Source organism: Felis catus, chromosome B1 (genome assembly GCF_018350175.1).
Source record: "Felis catus isolate Fca126 chromosome B1, F.catus_Fca126_mat1.0, whole genome shotgun sequence".
NCBI lineage: Eukaryota > Metazoa > Chordata > Mammalia > Carnivora > Felidae > Felis > Felis catus.
The window spans coordinates 130295572-130315119 of NC_058371.1; the positions used below are offsets into that span (position 1 = coordinate 130295572).

The following is a 19548-nucleotide window of genomic DNA, read 5'->3' on the forward strand; positions in this document are numbered from 1 at the left end:
GGAGAACATTTCTCCAAAGCCATCGGCCTGGAAAATGTGAGGGGCTGAATTTCATGAGTTCTTTTAACCAGCAGGGATTATTAAAATCTGGACTTTAAAGGTTAGTGGGCTTGACTGGGATAGAGCCCAGAGGGCATTGCCTTGCTCCCAGAGAGAAGGCAGACAATCAACCTAGGGTCAGTGTGGAAAGAGCAACATGAAGAGTACCTGGGGCACACAGTGGGGAGATTTTTAATTCTTCTCAGAGTGTATTACTGAGAGGCAATGTCCATGTCACTCATGGAAACAAGGAGCAGGCAGGCACCATTCTCCTTCCCTGCCCTTCAGCATAAACACAGAGCCATGTGAGCAATGCTGTGCAACACCAACACTGACTGACTAACTTGCTTACACCAAGTTCCACCTCCCTGTGCTCTGGTGGGGCTGTCCTTCTCAGTCAAGCTTGCTTCAGTTCCAGTGCAGCAGCCTCCTCCCCCAGAAGACCAACAGAAACCTCTGTGCACATCATGTCTCCTGATCATAGAGTACTGCAAGGCCTGAGTTCTGGTGGAGTTGGTGTCAGGTCTCACTTTATAAGCAGACCAGGGCACACCTAGTTAAACTAGACACATTCAGGCCAGGAACCACAAACTGCCCATAGCAGGCAAGGAGAGCCTCTACAGGCAACTAGCCTGAAGGATAGAGCAGCCAAAACACAACAGGACAGCACAGGCAGCACACACCAGAGATACTCCCTGAAGCCCAGGCCCTGGGCACTATATGACTGCTTCTTCATAAAGTCCTTATTCTCAGGAGTGGGAAACATAACAGGCTTTTCTAACACAGAAAAGGCGGCAGAGACTTGGAAAAAAAATGCCAAGACAGAGGAATTTATCTCAAATGAGAGAAGAAGGCCACAGCCAGAGATCTAAGCAAAACAGATAAAAGTGATATGCCTGATGGAGAATTTAAAGCAACAATCATAAGGATACTCACTGGACTTGAGAAAATACTAGAACACAGCACTGAGACCCTTACAACAGAGATAAAAGAATTAAAAAATAATCAGAGATGAGAAGTACAATAAATGAGATTAGAAACATGCCTGATGCAATGAACAACAGGCTGGAAGAAGCAGAGGAATAAATTTGTGACCTGGAAGACAAAATAATGGAAAATAATGAAACTGAACAAAAGAGAGAATTAAAAATTATGCAATAGGAGAACAGACTTAGGGAACTCAGTGACTCCATCAAATGTGAGTCCCAGAAGAAGACGAAGAGAAGAAAGGAAGCAGAAAAATTATTTGGAGAAATAATAGCTGAAAATATCCTTAATCTGAGGAAGGAAACAGATATCCAGATCCAGGAGGCATGGAGAACTACCATCAAAATCAACAACAGCAGGCCAACACCAAGACATATTGTAATTATATTTGCAAAATATAGTGATAAAGAAAAAATATTAAAAGCAAGAAAGACAAAAGAAGTCCTTAACTTACGGGGAAAAACCCACAGGCTAGCTGTAGATTTCTCAACAGAAACTTGGTAAGCCAACAGGGAGTGACATGATATATTCAAAGTGCTTAAAATGAAAAATCGACAGCCAAGAATACTCTATCCAGCAAGACTATCATTCAGAATAGAAGGCAAGATAAAGTTTCCCATACAAACAAAAAATTAAAGGAGTTTATGACCACTAATCCAGCCTTACAAGAAATAATTAAAGGGGACTCTGAGTGCAAGGGAGACCAAAAGTGACAAAGAAAAGGATCGAAGATAATCTTCAGAAACAATGACAAAATAAGCAATTAAATGGCAATAAATACATATCTATCAATAATTACTTTGAATGTAAATGGACTAAACACTCCAATCAAAAAAGACAGGGTGTCAGAATGAATTAAAAAATAAAATAAAAAACAAGACACATCTATATACTACCTACAAGGGGCTCACTTCAGACATAAAGATACCTGCAGATTGAAAGAGAGAGGGTGGAGAAACCTTTCTCACAAAATGGATGTCAAAAGATAGAGCAGCAATAATATTGGAGAAACCAGACTTTTTGTTCTTATATTGTTTTTATTCTGCTTTGGTATCAGGGTAATACTGGCCTCATGGAATGATTTTGAATGGGTTCCCTCTATTCCAATATTTATACAATTTTGATAAAGATTCTCAGTAATTATTATTTGTTTAGTATTTGGTAGAATTCACCAATGAAACCATTTGGTCTTGGGATTTTCTGTGCTGGGAGATTTTTCATTCCTAATTTAACTTTCATTCTTGTTATTGGTCTAAGAAGATTTCCTATTTCTTGGATTCAAGATTCATGATTGAATCTTGTAACTAGTGTGTTTTTAGGAATTATCTGGGGTCTTTTCTAACTCATCTGATTTGTTGGTATATAACTCACTATGTATTTCTGTGGTTATCTGTTGTACTTTTTTTTCTTCCACTTCTCATTTTGGTTTATGAGTCTTTTTTTTTTTTTCCCATAGTTAATCTAGTTAAAGCATTGTCAATTTTGTTATTTTTTTTCTTTTTCAAAACTGGGCATTACTTTCAATGTTATGTTATTGCTTACTCTAGTGTCTATTTTATTTATTTCTGATTTTTCTTTATTTCATTATTTTTCTAAATTTCAGATAAGTTTCTTCTTTTCTAGTTACTTGTGGTATAATGTTAAGTTGTTTATTTAATTTTTTTTTCTTAATACAAGCATTTACAGCATAAATTTCACTCTAACATCTGCTTTGCTACATCCCATAAATTTTGGAATATTATGTTTACTTTTACTTGTGTTTTGAGACATATTTTGATTTTTCATTTGATTTATTTGGCCCATTGCTTGTGCAGTAGTGTGTTAATATTTATATATTAAATATTTACATTGTAGAAAAATGTGATCTATCCATATCACGGAATGTTGATTGATCATAAAGAAGGAATGGAGTACTTATATATATGCTACAACATGAATAAACCTGAAAACATTATGCTTAGGAAAGAAAGCCCATCTCAAAACAGCAATATTGTATGATTCTATTGATATGTCCAGAAGAGGCAAATCTTTAAAGACAGAAAGTGGCTTAGTGAAGGCCTGGAGTTGGAAGTGTGGTGAATGATGAGTCCCTGCTAATGGGTACAGCTTCTTTTTGGCATGACAAAAATGTTCTAAACTTATATTGTGATGATATAGGCACAACTCTGCAAATATATTGAAAAACACTGAATTGTATAACTTAAATGGGTTAACTGAAGGGTACATGAATTATATCTCGATATTTTTTTCTCTTCTCAATAAAGAGTGATAAACTGTACAATGGGAAGGAAATGAAAAAAAAATCTCAAATCAAATTATTTTTTTGGAATGTTCAAACAAGAAAAAAGGAAAAAGTGAGCCAGTTTAAAACAAAGGCTTCTGTATATTTGTGATTTTAAAACTGTATATGAATTTCTATTAGTCAAAAGAATCATAATTATTAACACGGAGCTGCAGAGCCAGAAAAACTTTGGATCCAGTTGAGACATCTACTGTCTGTGGTATTTTATTACTCAAAGCTGCAATTTTCTTAAATGTGAAAGAATTATTTTCCTCACTGAATTGGCACAAAGACTCCATAAGTGGTATTTATTATTCCTTTATTATTTTATTTAATGCTGTAATTGCATAAGTTTGAAGTATGGTAGCCACAAAATTAATTGCATGTGTTGTGGCATTCTATACATAAAATGTGAGAAATACTATACTTAAAAATGTGGTTGAGATCATTCGCTAATAGAGACTGGAAAAAAAATCACCAAAATTGGCAAGATTGGGTTCCTATTAATCCAGATTTGTAGCTACTGTGTAATACTTCCAAAATTAAGTATCACATGTTTCTCAGCTTTATATAATCATATTGAAGATAATTCACACACACTTTTCCTGACCCAGACATATCAAAGCTTGTAAAAACTTATAGTTAATTTTTATAGTTTTCCCTATGTGGATGTTGTTGCAATTTGTACATTACTATTCATATGAGCAAAGCCACTAGGGTTTCATCTCAGCTCTGCTGTGCTATTATCCATTAAAAATTAATAACAAAAATTACCTCCTTAATTAATAGGCACAGGAGGAGTTCCTAACTCACAGCAGAATTTTATATTGCTTGTTCATCAAACTCAAAATTATTTAGCGACTACCTAATTAATTCCTAATTGATATCATTGGGCCATTACTTCTCCACTTACATCTGGACATATACCAAGAGATACTGCCCTAGGTGTTTTTATGTATAAGGTCCAAAATAACTAACAAAACAACATAATTTTTTTTCATTCAATTATCCAAATGACTATTGCATTGTTTTATCAAACAGTGATAAATAAGTAAAATATATTTTCGATTGGGTAAATCATCTGCAAATTATAAAGATCAAACTTAAGACAAAGTAGAACCTAAGGACTTCCTCTCTGAACATTAACGATTTTGATTAGTAAGTTTTAAATTATTTAATACAGTAAATTTATTATTTCTCTAGAATTACTATTTTAAATATGTTGTGGTATTTTGGACACATGACTAATACCTGGGGGGAAAAATGTTTCCATGCATTTAAATGCATTGGTTTTAACACAAAGAAATGTACCACCTGTCATAAGCAAGGTACCTTAATTATTTTAAATAATACTAACAAAACATCACTTAAAATGTTACACAGAATTTAGATAAAAAAATTAAAATCAGAAAGCAAATTTTAAAACAACATATAATCATGATGAAGCATTAAGAAACTAAGGACTATAAAAAATAACCAATGATTCAATAAACTCTATGATAAGGAATTTAAGAAGTCAAGAGAACGAACTGGGCTTCTATTTTATTCTAGATGACTGGAAGGGCACTTTACATATAAATATGTCTCCCATTTAGGTAGGATGATATTTTGAGATAGCTTTATTGTCATTTTACCAATGAAAAAAACTTTGCTTAGGAAAATTCAGCCACTTGCCCAAGGTCACTATGGTACAGCTGGAATGCTAACTTGGATATGTCTTGTCTCCAAAGTGCCTGCTCTCTTTTGATATTAATTTGTCATTTCTTTAATTCAAATGGGACTTTAAGATGCAATTTCCTCTCAGAGAGTTATTGTGAACATTAACTTGAGACAGCTTAGGGGAAAAAAAAAAGCACAGCTCATTATAGGCATTCAGTTTTCCTTTCCATTAACTTAGATTTCCAGCTACTACTTGCTATAAAACTGACATACAGACAACTCATAATAGCCAAGAAATGAATTGGAAAACAGCATTTTCATGAGTACGTGCCCAACAGGTAACACCAAAATGTGTTTTAACTTTAACTTACTTACTTACTTATGATGCTTCACTGTCAAATTAGTCAGGTGCATTTTCCCCATTATTATTTGAAGATAATACTACTAATAGTCTAAATAGAAATGCGACCTTATTCTAGTTTACTGTGGAAAAGAACAGCTACAGATTAAATGTTCTGAAAACAAAACTCAAACTCTTACTCTTACTTCTTTATCAAACACTATGCGCTATCCAGTATTTAACCGGCTTTGTGATAACAATTTGTAGAAAAGTTATTGTATTTAGTCACATAAGGGTAACACTTGGCAAGCTGTTCATTTTGGAGGACTCACCAGGAAGTAACACTGCTTCACAATAGATATTCTATTGGGCTTTATCGTAATTACTTTAAAGTAAGATGAGGAAAAATGCTTGACAACGTTTACCTCAACTATTTCCAATGTTAAAACTGCCCGAGGAATGTTAACTATGTACAAGGAACTGAATTTTGTCTCTGGGTTAGGCAAGATCCTCATAAAATTCCTAGTTTTTGTTACACTGATGTGTCACCATTTAGAACTGCTCCTACTGAATTGGCAGGGTGATGCCACTAGCTTGTACTAAAAGGAGTTGCTGAGGAAATTGTTCTGATATCGATCATTTATATCTTACGAAGACACATGAGCAAAATGTCTTTCAGTTCTTTAGTAACAAAAATTCCTTCAGTTAATAAAATGCATTGACTGGTTGACTGAATAAATGATGGTACAAAGTTTTAATTATGCAACTGGTTGTATTTCTTTCTTCACATATGCTAGTAAAGCATTCTAAGTAACATTTTCTATTCACTATGGTGATACTAGTATACATTTTGTGTGCCACCCTCACCTGTAGCTTCATCTTATTGTTCATATCATCTTTTATCATTATTCTATTTTCCTCAAATGATTACTTTGCAAGATGCTTCCATGTGTAGAAAAAAATCCTCCACACAAACAGGTAAAACCATATAAAGAAATATGAGGCAAAAATACATTGCTGGTATTTTTCCTTTGACAGACTACAGTTCACAACATGTTTCACTGAAAGGAAAGTTTTAAGGTCATTAATTTGAGTCTTAGAGACATTAAATGCTAGTAAATTTTGTTCGTACTTTTTTTCCCTCCAAAAGACTGTTGAGGTATATCTAATCAATATCACTGCTAAAATCTTTCATGATTTGATTTGAGGCAAAACCACCACCATATCAATGAATAAGAGAGTGAGAAGAAATAAAAAAAGTGAAAACGGTCACAAAATTATCTTTTAATTAAGATATAAATGTCAGCATATTTTTTAATCAAAACTGTGTCTGGTCATGTTTGCACTATAAATAATTTATTAAGTAAAAAAACAATAAATATAATATTTTACCACGGGGAAATGAATGCCTAGCATTAAACAAATTGATAATCCTGTATTTGAAACATGAAACATATTAATTATTTATTAAAAATATTTTCCAGAAAAGTAATTTAAGCATTAATTCAAGAAAATATGATTAAAAACATCTGGAAGGCTTATCCATAGGCTTTTTAATCTGTAAGTTTAGCTTTTATATTAGAATTTAGAAAGATAAAATTAGATAATGCCAAGATCAAAGTAAATTATTCAGAACAGTTGATTTTTTTTCCTCAAGGCAAGTCTCCTTTTGAGAATTCACTTTGAATTCATATACCTTTCCTTCATTGAAACTGTCCTTTCTTACTTTCATTAATACTATCCACTTATTGGGGCGCCTGGGTGGCGCAGTCGGTTAAGCGTCCGACTTCAGCCAGGTCACGATCTCGCGGTCCGTGAGTTCCAGCCCCGCATCAGGCTCTGGGCTGATGGCTCAGAGCCTGGAGCCTGTTTCCGATTCTGTGTCTCCCTCTCTCTCTGCCCCTCCCCCGTTCATGGTCTGTCTCTCTCTGTCCCAAAAATAAATAAAAACGTTGGGAAAAAAAAATTTAAATAATATCCACTTACTGTACTATAAAACACATACTTCATGTGTACTATTATCTATACTACCTCTCCCTTTAGGAAGGGAGTGTGTTAATTTAGGACTCCATATATACATTAATATATTTAAAGAATTTGTGGAACTTTTCCAAATTGTCCACTGCACTGGTCAAAACACACTTTTTTAAAACCTAAGTGTAAATTTACAATTCACTTTTAGATGAAAATACAGATGGCAAAGAATGAAATAAAAAGCATATGAAAAGATCTCCAAAATTATTATGACTACTAAAAAATAGCCATCTTTATCAAGGCAGGTACAGTCATAAGCACAAAATTCAATAACAACATGATGAAATATACAGACACATCTAACCATGCAAGCACATGGACATTTCTATAACAAAACTTTGAACCACACAACTAAAATTGTTTTTTTTTTTTTTTTCTGGTTTGTTTGTGCTGTTCTGATTATTTTAATTGCCTGGTTGATATACTTTAGTTCATATCCCTAATACTACAAGTAGTACATCAACTAACAATGATTAATATTATATGAATATTAACTGTGTACAATCATTATGCATTCTACTGACATTAGAATGTCTCTTTGCACGTTAAATCACTTAATGTGAGTACTGTCCAATATATACATGTTGAAAAAAAAAGTGCAAGGAATTTTTTTTTATTTCAGAGTTTCAAACTCTGTGTGGTAAATAGATTTCCTAATTAAAGTCTTTGATTTTCTGTAGAAAAAAATAAAATGATTGAGCTTTACTAATTTTTGTTTGTATTTTTTAATCCTTTTTTACTCACTATATACATGGCCAAAGATTTCTGGCTGTGTTAAATAAAATCACATTAATAGATAGCAATTGAGCATCTACTATATACAAATTACTGTAGTAAAAGGGACAGCAGAAATTCTGCACTTTCTATTTATGAGGATTTCTCTAGTCTTTGCAAATTTAACCATTAATAATTATATGTTAAGTTGAATAAAATTTATAAATATCACACATGAAAATTACTAAAAATATTTGACTGAATATTTTCAAAATAAAAATATTTCTCTGGGGTTTTACAAAAATCATCTAGGCCATTATATTAACCTGTACTATAAATTGCTATAAATCTTTGCTTTGATAGGACTCTAGAGCCAAAAATTGAAATGTTTTACGCTAACAAATTTTTTTAAACCCTCCAATGATCTTCACTAATGTAAATAACAGAATTTAAAGGTATCATTATTTTAGTTTCCAGACTTTTAAAAATAACTTTTATTTAAATCATTTAAAAATGATTAGCATTAATGAGCTTTTTATCAATATCAGTTATCAATGAGCTTCTTATATGCTGAGAAGACCTTTAATTATGTTGCTTAAAAAAATAAATTGTATCACCTATTCAAGCAGAAATTCATTCTGAGCTAATGTGCATAAACAGATAGTTGTGACTTTTTTCAAACCCTACAATATGACATCCAAAGTGAAATAGATTTTCAAAAAATATTTTAGTAAATAACATTCAACACACCCAAGTTACTCTAAGGAGTATTTCATTTATCAGAATTGTACTTCAAGTATGCAAAATGACATCATTTACTTTATAAAAAGGTGGTTGACTCCATTGATTCAAAGGGTACTCTAGTATTGGCTTTAACCAAGTTATCTACATCCTGAAGTAGACTCAGGACATTTACGGTTTTTAACATATCATTCTTTTATTTACAATAAAGTACATAACACTCATTACTTTATAAAACAAGAAATTTAGATTTAAAAATATTTGTTTTTAGGAGCGCCTATATGGCTCTGTCGGTTAAGTGTCCAACCCCTGATTTCATCTCAAGTCATGATCTCACAGTTTCTTCAGTTTGAGCACCACACTGTCAATGTGGAGCCTGCTCGAGATTCTTTCTCTCTCCCTCTCTCTCTCCCCTTCCTCACCTCCCTTTCTCTGAAAATAAAAAAAAAAAACTAAACTTTTGGGATGCTGGGTGGCTCATTCGGTTAAGAGTCTGGCTCTTGATTTCAGCTTAGGTCATGATTTCATGGTTCATGGGTTCCAGCCCATATCAGGCTCTGTGCTGACAGTGCAGAGCTTGCTTGGGATTGTCTCTCTCCTTCCCCTCTCTCTGCCCCTCACTGCTACATGCTCTCTCTCTCTCTCAAAAATAAATAAAACCATTAAAAACTTATTAATTACAAAAATAACGTTTGTTTTTGTTCCCAAGCAAATAAATTGAGCTAAGTCACACTTAGCTCTTTATCACAATTGCCTACCAAACATAACTAACATCACTACATTATCTATTATTCTTTTTAATTATTAGTTTTATTTTTTATTTTGAAAATCTTTAAAAATGCAAAACACAGAGAAAATATTATAATTAATACATGAACTTTTCACCTCAAACACCTACTGCTCTGCTTTGATAATTTTCAACAACTTTTCAACTTTGTTTTATCTATTCCCTCTTCCATCCATGCATGTTGGCAGAGTATACCCCAGATATCATGTTGTCTCAACCACATGCATCTCTCTAAAGTTTTCTTTAAAAAATAAAACAAAACAAAAATGTTCAATACCCAACAAAATAAAAAAATATTTCTGTAATAATTTATTCATTTCTCAAATTTCTCTGATTGACCAAGAAATATACTTTTATAGTGTTTTAAGTTTTTCAAGAAATGTGCCAACAAAGATGTCACATGGCCTGTTTTTGTTTTTTTTTTTTTTTAAGTTTATTTATCTATTTTGAGAAAGAGTGAGCACAAGCAGGAAAGGGGCACAAGCAGGAAAGCAGGAAAGCAGGAAAGGAGAAGGAGAGAAGGAAGGAAGGAGAGAGAGAATCCTAAGCAAGCTCCACACCATCAGCACAGAGCTGCATTTGGGGACAAACTCACAAACTGCAAGACCATGATCTGAGCAGAAATCAAGAGTCAGACACTTAACAGATTGAGCCACCCAGGCGCCCCTGCATTTGCCTCTTTAAAGCTACAACACCTCTCCCATTTTTATCATGCACTTTATTTGTTTAAAGAACCAGACCATTATCCTGTAGAATTCCTCACTTCTCATATTTGGTTGCTGGCAATTTCATCATGCTATTTAACATTCACTGTCCCCCACCCCCATCCCAATATTTCCTATAAAATCACAATTTATTGGAAAGAATTGAGTAGAATGAAATACTTGTGGGCAGGAGTGGTGTTACTATGTACTTCTCCAGGCATTGCATTAAGAGAGACAAAATGTCTAGTTGTTCACTTTCAGGGATGTTAGTGATCAGTGAATTTAGGTATTACCAGTCTAATCTAACACTACAAAATTCTCATTAACAACATATCCTGACAGCCATGCCATGCATATACAGACATTTTCATTATTCTTTAAATGACTGCTTAGTATACCACTGTATATTTAACAAATATCCTACTGAAGAATATTTGTTATTACAAATATTTTGTAACAAAGAGCTGTTTGCATACATTACTCTATATGTTTCAGTGTTTTAGGATTAAATTTCTAGAAGTTGGATAGTTGAATCTAAAAGCAAATGCATATATAGTTTTGCTAAATACTGACAAATTTCCCTCCAAGAGGGTGTACATTTTCACTGTATGTAATTCTTTTAAGATACATACACATAAATGACAAAATTGCGTATTGTATCTGTATAAAAGTGAGAAAAATCTGCATTTTTTAAAAGAGTATCTGTCAAATCAACTGCTGGAAGACTGTTTTAAAAAATGATTATTCTAGGGGCGCCTGGGTGGCGCAGTCGGTTGAGCGTCCGACTTCAGCCAGGTCACGATCTCGCGGTCCGTGAGTTCGAGCCCCGCATCGGGCTCTGGGCTGATGGCTCAGAGCCTGGAGCCTGTTTCCGATTCTGTGTCTCCCTCTCTCTCTGTCCCTCCCCCGTTCATGCTCTGTCTCTCTGTCCCAAAAATAAATAAACGTTGAAAAAAAAATTAAAAAAAAAATAAAAATAAAAAAAAATGATTATTCTAAATTCATATTCAAACAGAAAAAAATTTTTAAGTAGCTTCTTGTGATATTAGCCTATAATACAGAGTAATGAAATATAAACATTGTAAAATTTAAAATACAAGCATTGCCTTCTTTTGATAATTTTTAATGTATTATCTATAATATAAAAATAGTGCATAAACAAAAAAATTATAATCTTAGACATTATGTCTAATTCCAAAAAGTTAAAAATAAGGACACTGAAATCCAATCTGTTGATTTTCTCAAATGTATGCAGTAAGACTAAGATTTTAAAGTTTCAGTTTAATGTTATTTCTACTTTAATTTGAAAATGACTACATTAAAGGTGTTAAAAGCAATATTACAAAAGTAAGTAAGAGCTGGTCTTTGTACTCAAATATCTAAATTTGAATATACAATTAATTCTTATAACTTACTTCAACAGGATTAATTTTTGTATTTGAAGACATGGGAATTTATGCTTTGATATAAACTTAAAGTATTACAAATATAATGGGCTCCCTTCTTAATTCATTCAACATGAATTTATCTCATACTACAATTCTGTGTATTTATGTGTTTATTAGTGTATGTTTGTGGCTGCTATTGGCAGTTATTAATTTTGAGGTCAACTTTATTGTATCAACATTAACTTATGCAGGGGCGCCTGGGTGGCTCAGTCAGTTGGGCGTCCGACTTCAGCTCAGGTCATGATCTCGGGGTCCGTGAGTTCGAGCCCCGCATCAGGCTCTGTGCTGACCGCTCAGAGCCCGGAGTGTGTTTCGGATTCTGTGTCTCCCTCTCTCTCTGACCCTCCCCCATTCATGCTCTGTCTCTCTCTGTCTCAAAAATAAATAAACATTAAAAAAATAAAAAAAAAACATTAACCTATGCAATTATTACTGGAGTGGCTAAGATTTTGAAGAGTAAACCTTGATCTGAAAAACTTCCATTTGATTATATAAAATAAATGAAAAATGGGATTATAATTGTTTTTTTTTCCTTCAGAAAGAGAAAATATTAACTTTTCCATTATGTGTTAAATTATAATTTCCTTCTTTGAAATGTCTTAATAGGTTTTTTCTTATTTTATAATTATCTTCCCACTGGATTTATATTTCATAACAGATTTCAAGATCACCAGAATCATGTGTCTATGGTACCTAGCATGTGCCTTGCACATATAATATACAAAACTGGAGATGGAAAAGACTGAGTGCATCCTAAATAATATGAAGTTTATCAATGAAAGCTAAGTGAGTAGGATCAAAATGGTATGTTATGGTGCATTTAGCACTCACCTGAAGGATGAAGATTCTGTTCCTCTAAAAATTCCAGATCAAGCATTAGATCATCTTCATCCAGTTCACAAGATCCCAAATTATTCAAAACATCCTGAAGAAAGAGCAAAATCAATAGTTAGGGACCAAAACACTGAAAAATTGAGGAAATACCCACATACAGATGCCATGAAGAAAAAAAAAAATAGAAATGAAAAGTTTTAGCTGAATCCCAGAAATCATTTGACTATCCCATAGGCTTTAACATTATCAGCCCAATAAAAAATTCCAAACATTATTATAAAAATCTTAACTCTCACTAAAACTCCTAAAGAGAATATAAAGGCTTTTCAAATGCATAGAAGTTTGTAAACTGAAATTTAAGATTATTTTTTTATATTTATCTTTCAAATCTGAATGACATTCTTCTGATACATTTAATGAACTGTTTCTCAGACAAATTTGTATACAGTGCCAACCGTGAGATATTAATTTAGACCATACTTGGAAGTGAACATCCAGTTACCATTTCCTAATCATTTGCTTAAGATTGGGAGAGATGAACAGAAGAAATAAATGTCAATAAGATTAAAAATTAATTATTGACTTTCATAATGCTATAAACATTAGAGCTAGATTACATGTTTCTTTTCTTTTCTCCTCTCACTCAGAGGGAAAACAGAAGGGTATATAGAGAAGTTTTGAGGGGAAACAGTGATATGCAGAGGTAGGAATTCTTGAGGGAAGTACGTATACAGATGAGTAGTGACTATATTAAGAAAAAGCAGTGTTAAAAATTAGATTGAAATTTTTAAAAAGTATGTTTTATACTTTTGTACAAATGCACACGATGCTACATGTAGTAAATGACACCACATCTTAGCCAACTTTTTCTACTAATTTGAATGATACCATAATTTAAGTTTAAAGAACTAAATACACATTAAGGAAAGCCCAGTGATATTGTCAAATGAACACTGAACACCTTAGTTCTGGGGATTGAAAGTAAGGACACTCTGGCTTTTAAATAAATTACTCTCACTGTAAAAAAAAAAAAAAAAAAGAATTAAACATCATTAAACTTTAGAATCATGTGTTATCTGTGAATAGAGCACAATGAAGTTTCAAAAGTGATAAATATCCCCAAATACAACTGCTTCTCTCCACAAATGAAAGTTATAAAAACTCATTATTCATTGCATTATGTTGAATTCTATTTTATCTGTATTAATTACAAGGTAACTAGTAATTTAAACCATAAGATAATCAACTGTTAGTTTTATGATATACTGTGGCAGGAATAGTCTACTGAGAATAAGTTACTTATTTATATAGCATCAAAAGATGATATAAGATACAGGCAACAAAAGAAAAGCTGTCTTCCTCAAAAAATACAAAAGAGAGTACTAAAACAACAAAAGAAGCATAAGTCAAGTTGAATGTGGATAAGAAAGGGAGATTTGGTAAAGACACTAGTATTAATGTCTATTAAGCACTATCTAAATGAAGGAATCTTAATGTGTGAGTCCAGAGTAATTTTGTAAAAAAAAAAAAAATTGTTTCATAGTGAAAATGTAGTGCTTTACTAGCTTCAAATTAGTCTAAATAATTTTAGCCTTATATTTTGAATTTCATTGAATAATATTATAGTCTTGTTTCTACCCAAAATTCATATGCTGAAGTATGGAGACCCAGTATCTTACAATGTGACATGTTTGGACACAGAACCCTTAAAGAAAAAATTATAGTTAAATCAGGTTGCATGGATGGGCCCTAATCCAATATGACTAGTGCTCTTATAAGAAGAGAATATTAGGACTCAGGCAACACAAACAGAAGGACAATCATGTGAGGACACAAGAGGGAGCCATCTGTAGGCCAAGGAGAGAGAATTCAGGAGAAAACAAATCTGCCTACACTGTGATCTTGGGTTTTCATCCTACAGAAATGGTAAGAAAGTAATTTTCTATTGTTTAAGCCACCTAAAAACACCACCTCTGTGGTATTTTGTTATGGCAGGCCCAGCAAACTAACACTGCCAACAACATTTAGAAAACAATGAAAGTTGGAACAAAGAAAGAAAAGAAAGAAATGAGTGCCTTATAGATGACTGTCACCTTTTTGTTGTTGTTACACCCAGTAAGGACTGGCGTAACAGTAGGGTTCTAGGGTTTGCGCAGCACTTCCCTCTTCTACTTGGAACTGCACTGCCCAACCCACATAGCTAGGGTACCAGAAGAAGGTACCAGGTGTTTACATGAGTCAAACTCCTGTCTTTGGTGGATGATCGAAGATGGGACATCATAACCAAACTTACAATTTTACTGTACAAATGAGAAAAGTTTCTGTTTGGTGATAGATACCGCAAGTAGCAAAATGATGTCATCACAGAGGCTTTGGGTTTCATTACATAGCTATGACCACTCTAAGTCTACTTGAAAATTTTTAAAAATGTCATAGTAGCAGGTATTCTGGCTCCTGGTTCTAGGAATTCCCGAGGTCCAAAGGCATACGTGATCTTTTCAAGGTTGAATTTTAAATTTTGAATTTTGAGGAGTGCCTGGATGGCTCAGTCAGTTAAGTGTCTGTCTTCAGCTCAGGTTATGATCTCACTGTCTGTGAGTTTGATCCCCGTGTCAGGCTCTGTGCTGCCAGCTTGGAGCCTGGAGTCTGCTTCAGATTCTGTGTCTCCCTCTCTGCCCCTCCTCCACTCATGCTTTGTCTCTCCCTCTCTCTCTCTCTCAATCTCTCTCTCAAAAATAAACATTAAAAAAATTAAACTTTGAAAGTTAATACATCCATCAAAAGTTTGACAAATAAATTTTTTAAAGAAGTGTTTTTCTGTTTCTGGTTTTGTTTTTTTTTAACAAGAAAATGTTTTAAAAAATTTTAAATGTTTTATTTTTGAGAGAAAGAGAGAGAGACAGTGCGAGCAGGGTAGGGGCAGAGAGAGACACACACACAGAATCTGAAGCAGGTTCCAGACTCTGAGCTGTCAGTACAGAGCCTGATTCTGGGCTCGAACTAAGGAACCGTGAGATCATGACCTGAGCCAAAGTCGGACGCTTAACAAACTGAGCCACACAGGCACCCCCACAAGGAAATATTTAAAAACCCTGTCCTACGTTTAATTTACGAAAGTAACACCAAGAAACTGAACAAATAAAATTTGGAATACTTAACTGCATTGTTCCAATTTTATTCACATTTTGTAAGTGACCCTTGACATTTGGACTAGGATGGGTCTATTTGCCACCGATCTAGATGAATTGCTCTTAAATCTCCTAATTCTAAATAGCCTTGCATTGATATCTTGCTTACAAAGCACTCCTGTTAATGTAGTAGAGTCTTTGAAGCTGGTAAACTCTCATAATCAAAGAAGAGAAAATGCAGCAACATGATATGTTTGAGAAGAAAATCAATGTGAATTCATAAACCTAAAAATAATATGTTTTCCTGATTTCTCCTTAAAAGAGACCAACCACAGCAGCAATACTTTTGGCCCCAGCCAGCACTTGCAGGCAAACCAGATACTCACTGCTCAGTATCCATCAACAAAGAACCAGGGCTCCTTAGGTATTAAGGAAAGGGGAAAAAAAGGAAAGAAAAATATAGAATAATTCTGTTTCATTCTTTTGTTGCCAGAAAACAAGTTTCATCTAAAAAAAAAAAAAAGTCAGAGGCAGTTTTGAAAGGCTAAGGAAAACAATCTAAATGGCTTCTCCCTGGCTAATCTCTGACATATGAACATGAAAATATATATATGTGGCTCAATTAAACAGCTTGAGTCTGTTGAAGGTTAAGAGTTCATAATACTTAAACAGAAATGTTGATATGAGGGGCATAAAGAGGCACTCATACTGGGTTAAATTTTAAGTAAGTGATGAATCACTAAATTCCACTACTGAAACTAGTATTACACTATATGTTAACTAACTGGAATTTAAATTAAAACCTGACCAGAAAGAAAGAAAGAAAGAAAGAAAGAAAGAAAGAAAGAAAGAAAGAAAGAAAGAAAGAAAGAAAGAAAGAAAAGAAAAGATAAAAACGGAGAGGGAGGCAAACCATATGAGACTCTTAAATACAGAGAACAAACTGCAGAATGCTACAGGGAGGTGGGTGGGGGGATGGGTTAAATGGGTGATGAGCATTAAGGAGGGCACGTTTAGGATGAGCACTGGGTGTCATATGTAAGAGATAAACCACTGGGTTCTACTCCTGAATTCAAGACTACACTGTATATTAACTAACTTGAAGTTAAATTAAATATATATATAATATTTATATACATATATAATATAATTTTTTTATAAAATATAAAAATTATATATAGAGAGACACTTGAAACATTTTTTTAAAAGTTGCTCATAATATACACAAAAAGTACACACAGAGAAAAGTATCTTTAATTTCTATTGTCTTCAATAAATAGTTAATATGCAGGTATTTTGTTTTTCTGATTATATGTATGTTTATAATAAGACATGTATTTCTTTCCATTAGTGAAAGGAAAGACCTGCAAACATCAAAGTAGTAACATCAAAATTCTGTACCAGAAACAGAAAAGGTTGATCACCACTTATGGTCACAAATAATAACCAAGTGGAAAAGAAGTCCAGCATTTAATTAACACTAGTGATCATACCCCACATCTAACAGAGCAGAACTGTGTATTTGAAACATGTGATAAATTAGTGGAATAAATAGAAGTGGTAACTAAGCAGAAATAGTCTCGCATCTCCTAAAAGATAAAAAGTCAGGTAGCTCTACATAATGAAGATATACTAATGAAAGTGCATGAGTTTTTAATAACATTCATACACCAGACCTATATATCATAATAACAGGGAAATTGTTTTGTAGCACAAGCAGTTTGGACTTCAAAAACAAATCATTTTGTGAGGAAACACCAATATTGCACAAAATTAAAAACTAGGCTTGAACTCTAAATAAAGGCATAAGGGCATATAACAAGTAGATTTTAATTGTAAAAAGAAAGTCCAACCTGATGGCTAATATCCTTATTTGAACCATCTCTGAATATACAGCAAATTCCAATGCAATGACTAGACAAAAAATTTTCTAATAAAAAACCCAGAATTTGTAAATCTAAGAGATAACTTTCTTTTTCTTCTAATTCTAGCATGGTTACTGAATCTTAGGAAAGCTTCCGATATCTTTGAAATAGTCTCAAATATCTTTGAAATCCTAGGGAAATAGGAAAATTTCCACATCAGCAACGTAAAAGAAGAAAAAAAGATATCCCTAGTATTAGCACACTAGTAACCAGTTTAAAGATAAGCATATGACAGGCTTTGGGATTATTGTAATATGTATATGTGTGTGTGTGTGTGTGTGTGTGTGTGTGTGTGTGTGTGTGTGTGTATTTTTTTTAAGTGGCTAAAGCATTTAAGATAAATTGTCATGTCTGGGGCCCCTGGGTGGCTCAGTTGGTTAAGCGTCCAACTTTAGCTCAGGTCATGATCTCAGTCTGTGTGTGAGTTCAAGCCCCGCGTCGGGGCTTTTTTTTTAAAAAAGATAAATTGTCATGTTACATTTGGTATTTTAATAACTCATCATGAAGAATTATATAAAATTTAAACCAGTGTTAAAACGCCATGGAAAATGTAATTTAAGGGGCGCCTGGGTGGCGCAGTCGGTTAAGCGTCCGACTTCAGCCAGGTCACGATCTCGCAGTCCGTGGGTTCGAGCCCCGCGTCGGGCTCTGGGCTGATGGCTCAGAGCCTGGAGCCTGTTTCCGATTCTGTGTCTCCCTCTCTCTCTGCCCCTCCCCCGTTCATGCTCTGTCTCTCTCTGTCCCAAAAATAAATAAACGTTGAAAAAAAAATTAAAAAAAAAAAAAAAAAAAAAGAAAATGTAATTCATTCCATATTCTATTTTATTGGTATGTAACATTCATGTTAGTTTGAAAAGAATTGATTGTTTAATTGCAATAAAATATTAATTATTTATTCTATTTTATTGGTATGTAACATTCATGTAATTTGAAAAGAATTGATTGTTTAATTGCAATAAAATACTAATTATTTACTAAATTCACAATATTAATAAACTGGATATTAAATCAAGCACAATTACTACTAGGTATTCTTTAAACATACATTTAAAAATCGATCAATAGCACTGATTACTCGGGTAATCTGCCAAATGACTTTGACCCATTAAAAGTAAACTAAAAAATTTTTAAGGAAGTAATTCAAAAATTAATCTTCTAAACTCTAGGGATATAACAATGAACCGAACAGAGCATAGTTTCTTTCCTCATAGACCTTACAGATAACTGTCTTCTAGTAAAGAATACCATTTTTTTAAATAAATAAAGTAGGTTTTTTTTTTTAATACATCAATCTCCTGTGTTTGGTTAGTGTGAAGCAATTCTCTAGAGCCTTGTTGCTATTGGCTGAAATACTAAAATTGAATTTTCAAGGTTACTAAGTTGAAAAAACAAGCTGTGATCATACGTTAATATGAAACCAATCCATTAAACACCCTCCAAAATAACCCTTTAGCATTTCTTTATTGCAATAAAGATAATAATTATGATCCTGCTAAAAATAAAGCTGAGACATGTCACTACACAAGGAAGCACTGCTTTAAAAAGAAAGAATTCCATCAAAGGAGATTATTAAATTATTAACACATTCTTTAATTGTGGCATTATGAAGATGTCATTAATTGCATGTTTATACTGCTGTATTTTAGTCAAAGGATTATCCAAATAGGCTTAACTTCTCTAAAGTTGCAAGATGCAAGATATGGCACCCTGGACTGGACTTTCATATCTGTTTACAAAATATGTAATTGACATAGAACTGCTCTGATCATTACTTGATCTAAAAGTGAAGAGATAACTATGCAAATTAAAAAGGCATTGTTAATCTGGTCTGCATTCTTCTTTTAATCATCTTCCATTATAAGCAGCGTGTCTAGAATATACATATAATTCTCCAATATTCTAATCATAGAAGTTTCCCAATATTAAC

At 33.3% G+C, this 19548-nt stretch overlaps 1 protein-coding gene across 5 annotated transcripts in view; it reads right to left on the minus strand.

Moving 5' to 3' along the window:
• CCSER1 (coiled-coil serine rich protein 1) overlaps nt 1-19548 on the minus strand; it is a 1296004-nt gene that overhangs the window by 1054055 nt on the left and 222401 nt on the right. For all 5 annotated transcript variants that reach the window (XM_011281786.4, XM_045056881.1, XM_023252933.2 and 2 more), the window contains one exon: nt 12566-12659. In XM_011281786.4, coding sequence (XP_011280088.1) covers nt 12566-12659 — 94 coding nt within the window. The remainder of the gene's footprint in view (nt 1-12565; nt 12660-19548) is intronic.